The sequence below is a fragment of the Medicago truncatula genome, chromosome 1 (assembly GCF_003473485.1).
Source record: "Medicago truncatula cultivar Jemalong A17 chromosome 1, MtrunA17r5.0-ANR, whole genome shotgun sequence".
NCBI classification, from domain to species: Eukaryota; Viridiplantae; Streptophyta; class Magnoliopsida; order Fabales; family Fabaceae; genus Medicago; species Medicago truncatula.
Window position 1 is genome coordinate 3,386,329 of NC_053042.1, and position 5,863 is coordinate 3,392,191.

The 5,863-nt window shown below is 35.0% G+C and overlaps 1 protein-coding gene across 1 annotated transcript; it reads right to left on the minus strand.

Annotated features, from left to right (window-relative positions):
• Nucleotides 1–590: 590 nt before the first annotated feature.
• LOC11432390 (ER membrane protein complex subunit 4) lies at nucleotides 591–5,597 on the minus strand. Its single transcript, XM_003588771.3, has 5 exons — nucleotides 5,364–5,597; nucleotides 4,886–5,039; nucleotides 3,690–3,787; nucleotides 3,258–3,323; nucleotides 591–951 (listed from the first exon to the last, which is right to left on the minus strand). Exons 1-5 carry the CDS (start codon nucleotides 5,541–5,543, stop codon nucleotides 913–915), a joined length of 537 nt encoding a protein of 178 aa, XP_003588819.1. The 5' UTR covers nucleotides 5,544–5,597; the 3' UTR covers nucleotides 591–912.
• Nucleotides 5,598–5,863: the final 266 nt, after the last annotated feature.

The following is a 5,863-nucleotide window of genomic DNA, read 5'->3' on the forward strand; positions in this document are numbered from 1 at the left end:
ATTTCTCAAACTCAAAAGTTCCCAAAGGTTTTCCATTCATTCATGCATAAAAATCACAACATTGCCTCCTTCAAACTAAATTAAGTTTGAAGGACAAAGGGCCAAACCGTAGGCACTAACTCATCCATTGCTTGTCTGCTGTATATTCTTGTGACATGAACATCAGTTATATTTCCAGTTCCTACGACCAATTTCCCAATAGTAAAAAGAGTGATCACAGAAGTCCTAGCTCAACTGGCAAAATGCCGACATTGTTAGGCCGGATGCCATGACCAGGATTCGAACCCCGGTACCTCCACTTGTGTGTGTGAGTTTATAATTGCTTTGCCATTTCATCTATCTACCAACAAAAAAAAAAAGAGTGATCACGAAGCTGGCTATTCAGCTAATTGCGTATTGACACTCGCAAATTGGAGACAAACAAAAGTCAATCATACGTTATGATAATAAATACATCTTGACACCTTAAGGGTAACCATATTTTGTATACTTACTTCACATTGGGAAGGTTACAGGTGAATCAACATAGACATTTTAAAGAAAGGAGTCTGAAAGAATATTAGGAAGAATTCGGGTTCGATCCCCACTGCTAAAAAAATTCTCCTCCCCTAACATTTCTAGTATGCTATTTCCTTTTACATCAGGTTTGCAGTAAAAGAAAGATATAGATTTATAAATGTGCAAATATTCAAATCCTACATAAAAAGAGAAATGTTGTTATTAACTATTCAGATCACTCAGTCTACTACAAACCATGTCTAATCTTTGGTGACTGCAAGTATTGGTAACATTAATCATAAATAAGAAACAAATCAGGCCTAATGAGATCCTTTGTGACCATTACAACATGCTAACAGTACCAAATCCTTAAATTACTCCAAGAGAAGACAAAAAAACGTAAGAACTGGAGCATCAACGGAAATTTAGACCCCCACCTGAGTACTCCACCTCCTGCAAATACAAAAAAGTAAGGTCATGAACTAAGACTTAAAGAAAAGAAACCAAGGGTGTTGCAGCTCATGGAAATCACAAAAGGATGAAGTAGGAGAGATGCCAACAAGTTATAGATTTTTTTTCAGTGGACAAAACCAGTTATAGATTTATTTTCAAAATGAAGCATTATTTCTGAAATTAAAGTGGTCAAAAGTTTATGCAGCAAACACATAAACACAGCATGCATTTACGTTTTTGACTAAAATCTACCAATTCTTCACTATGGCATATGTTCTTTTATTTATACACTGAATGATTATGATTGTGGTTCATCTATATTATTCTGGCTTCAACGCCATAGAAATTACTTGTAGAAAGCATTACTTTGCAATTAATGTTACCATTTCATCTAAATAAATCAAAACTGATTAAATCTATATCAATAAGCATGCCTCTGGTTTTTTTTCCTGGGTCTACAGGTATTGTTTCCCAAACATTTTAATAGCATATAATGCTATGGGTAGGTAGACTGACACATAAACATGATACATGTAGCATAAATTTACTATGTAACATGTAATGCCTAATACAAGTATAAAAAGTACAAGATATGCACAAAAAAAAAAAAAAAAACAATTCACAGCATGTAGAATATAGCATCACAATTCAAAATTGAAGGGCAAATTCACAAACCACGACACAACTCTCAGCACACAGAAAGAGAAATTGTGGGAGTGGGTTCTGTTTGGAGTTGGATTCAGGTCAACAGAGCAAGGTTTCAACTCATTAGAGGTGGATTCACTCACCAAATTAGCGAATTGGGTTCGTTCCAATCTAGCACCAATGGATCTGTTCATGTTTTTTAGTTAACGGTTTCGATTACTAGGAGCTATAGGATTGAGACTTGGATACAATATTATTCACCTCCTTTGCAGATGGGTTCACTTCAATATGTTAAATACATCTGTGTAGACAAGTGCCAAAACTGGAACACTTTCATTTTGAGCATGTCTGGGGAAACATAACCATTACATTGTAGACTCGTTTAATCCCAATGTGTCTTGTAAGCGAGATAAACTCAATTTACAGAGTTGTAAACTGTTAGATTCTGAGTTAACTTTAGAGTTTCTCAACCATGGTTTAAAGACTCTTAACCACTAGAACACAGTCAATTCTATACCAGTAATGAAATGCATTTAGGAAAGATAGGATGAGTTTCTAAGCTCCATAACATCTAAAGGAGTTTCAAAGATGCAAAGAAGGTTGATTCAAATAGTGGCCAGTGTCCAAATCATTACAGGCTTTGCATCAGGCGGCAACCCAACACCTATGCCTTTTCCCAAGGTCATTTAGGAAGAACTAAGTAAGCATAGATTTTACTGTAGCATTTTGTAGGTATAAGGGATATAATGCAATTTCAGTGGATGCTGACAAAGTCAGCATTCGGCAAATGTGGTCACATTACTCCCCCAAGCAGTTGTAATCAGCTCGCTCAATTTCAGATTCTTTTCCTTGAAGATGTTTCTCTAACATGCCACCCCCATTTCTATTGTGCATGATAGGGAACCCATCTTCCTAAGACATATTTGGCAGGATCTGAAGACAATATGTTGCTTGCTGCAGATGAGCATGACCTATCATCCTCAAATAGATGCCCAGACAGAAATGCTAAACTGTACACTGGAGGAAAATTGATTGTGTTACTTCATTGGAGGGCGACTAAGGGCTTGGTATTTGGTTCTACATTGGGAAAATACCAGTATAACCAGTTTCAAGAGTGCATCAAGCTGCTCTCTAGTTGAAGTGACAATGAATGCCCACCTACATCACTATCAAAGTTCATACGAGGGGGGATATTGGTAGATGCAATTACCCAGGATTTGATGGATAGAGATGAAGCACCAACACAGCTCAGGTTCCCTCTTGATAGAGCTCAATCCCATATAACCCACTGGCTAATGCTCACGTGAAACTGTCTAGAATTCAACAAGATTGGCTAAGGCCCCCACAGGTTTTTGTCGCTACAGGTTTCTATTAATCTTCCACCATGAATTTTACGCTATGAGATAGTGATAACATCACAACTATTAATCAAATTGAATTCAGACTTATAAAGCATGTAGCTGCAAGTTAAAGGAATGGAGCAACAAAGTGTTGAAATATTTCATTTAATCATGAAGAGGTACTAGAAAATGCTCTAGGATTGTCATAATACCTTGAAGACAGTAAGATAATGTGTCAACGTTTTAATTAATGTTTCAGAGGACTCAAATATTTTGGACAACAAATAAAAGTGTATAATGCACTTAAAAAGAAAATCCAACCTGAGCAGGTGCTAAGGATGACACCCAGTCTGATGTGTGGGTAGGAAGCAGTCCCAATGAATTGAGCTGCAGAAGAGGACAGTAACATAAATAATGGGGAAAAATAATAATAAGTATATGGCACCAAGATTTTCAAACTTAAGAATCTAGACAAACTTGTTGTGACATTAAATTAGCTTCCTAAACCTCAAATACATTATAGAACATAACTAATTTAACCCAACTATCCAACAAAATGAACCAAAACTGTAAAATTTGAGGTAAACAAAACCATGTATATACTTAGGCTGATAAATTCACTGCTAGAATCAAGAGTTTATCAATTTTTCAGAGTTAACTTGAACTCATACAAGCAATTTAACTCAAAGACTTACAAAAACAACAGAGTTTACAAGCAATTTAACTCATTTTTGTTTCAAGGCACAATATTACCTTCCAAACACCTAGTAACATGCCTCCCAAATTAAGGGCAATGAATACCAACTTAGGCCCAAGAAGCTCCACTTTAGCATCTTTGTAAGGTTCAAACACTGCAAAAAATAATAATAAACATACGTGAATGATTACAGAACAAACAGAAACATGTACATGTCATCTTTACACGTACATGTAGAATGAAGGAGACAACAAGTTAATCGAAAACTAATGGTATGTTTGGCAACGCTTTTTTCGGATTGGTGGGGGTGGGGGGACAATATTTTTTTCCTTCTAAAGCTCTATAGGTCTCAAATGCTTTTGATAAAGGTTTTACATTATGGTTATCACAATTCTTGAAATTGCATTCAAATGCTATTGATGTATCCACAGTTCCAATTGCAAAGGTCCTAAAAGATTTAACATCGCAAGCCACAGTTTAAAATGAAGTGTTCGATTAAAAGCTGTTTTGAGCACAAAATAAGTTCATCATCCAAACACGCAATTACATATTTTATCAGATCAATTCCTAATGAGTTACAACAAACCAAAAGAGAAGAGAACTGGGATTATCTAAGATCAATGGTTCTATTCAACAGTACATATGAAAACCTTGTTTGGATTGACTTATTTGAGCTTATCTACTAGCAAAAGCAATTATGAGACTGATTGAAAGAGCTTATGACATGTCCATAGTTGTTTTCAGCTTATATCCATAAGATCTCTATGATAGCTTACGTTAACAACTTATAGTTTATATGAAACCAGTTCTACTTTATTTTATCTTTTTTTATATAAATTTCTTATACATAAGCACAACACTTAGAATATAAACCCTTGAATAAGTTATTCATCAAAACAAGACCAAATTTCATCCACAATATAAATAATCAACCTCGTTATCTTGAGACATCAAGTTATATGTAATCAACCACGTTATCTAGAGATATCAAGTTATATTAATTATGATGAGCAACACCAGTTTATATATACAATTACAATCATTGAAAGGAGACGGAGATTTAGTAAGGTCTAGCTCAACTGACACTGTCGGTATTGTTAGGCTGGACATCTACACCTGAAATCTTGTCGGTATTGTTAGGCTGGACATCTACACCTGAAATCTCGCAGGTGTGTAGGAGTTTCAGGTGGTGATCGTCACTTGGTTTATTTAACCAAACAACAAAAAAGGAGGTGATAGAAATGATACTTACTTTTTCCAACACTCTGTAAGGCACTTATGGGTTGCCAAAGAGCTGAGAAGGTAATACCAATACTAAACAAGTGAACAGTGTTACCAGCCATCCACATCATAAACCCCATCATTAACAAGTTCTTAAATGGTGCTTGTGCAACTTCCCAAGCTTTCTGTTTCCAATAATAGAATTAATCAATAACAATTACAATCAGATGTAATAGTTAGTTACAATAATTAGTACTTAGTACTTATTAGATCGGTCAATCATTCCCATGCTTTCGAACGATCATGTAAATAGTTTGTTGGTACGCCCACAACTCAACTCATAAGAAAGGAATGGAAGGAGACCGACTGATCTAAATTTTTTACTAATAACAATAATATTATCATGAATAAAAGATTATAATAAATTCAAAACAATATAAAAAAAAACATATACAGAAATTATACATAGGTTACACTAAATTGAATTGAAGAAGAGATGGGAAGCATGCCTGAGATTTCCAATTGGATTCAGCATCTTTCTTTTGGCGACTAAGGGTAGAATCGTCTTGATCGAGGGAAGCGCGTGAGAAACCGGGAGGATCGATGATATCGCGAGAAGTTGAGTTATCGGAGAAATCAACGGCCCATCTTCGTCCTGAAGAACCCATCACACCCTTTCCTTTATCCATTTAATTGAATCGCCGAAGAAGGAAGAAGGGTTTATTCAGATCGCGAAATTTAACACTTCGCAGCAGTGATGAAACAAACTACGAATGAATGAAAGAGAAATATGGTAACTCCGTGATTTTATATAGAGACGATAACGGTAAATACAAAACCGGCAAAATAAATTTAATCTTTTTTTTTTTTTGAGAGAATTTTTTTTAATCTTATTATACTTTTATTTTTGGTCGAATCATAATTTAATTTTGATAAACAGTTTGTTTTTGATAAAAAAATTAGACACTGCTTTTTTTGGAATAGAAGAATTAGTTTTTTTTATAGGTGA

Excerpts from the sequence above, each read along its gene's own strand:
- LOC11432390 (XM_003588771.3), bottom strand. The coding sequence starts at position 5,543 with ATGGATAAAGGAAAGGGTGTGATGGGTTCTTCAGGACGAAGATGGGCC. Across the intron at positions 5,040-5,363 it reads AATCCAATTGGAAATCTCAG|AAAGCTTGGGAAGTTGCACA; the intron begins GCATGCTTCCCA and ends TATTGGAAACAG. Across the intron at positions 952-3,257 it reads CATCCTTAGCACCTGCTCAG|GAGGTGGAGTACTCAGGTGG; the intron begins GTTGGATTTTCT and ends TTGTATTTGCAG.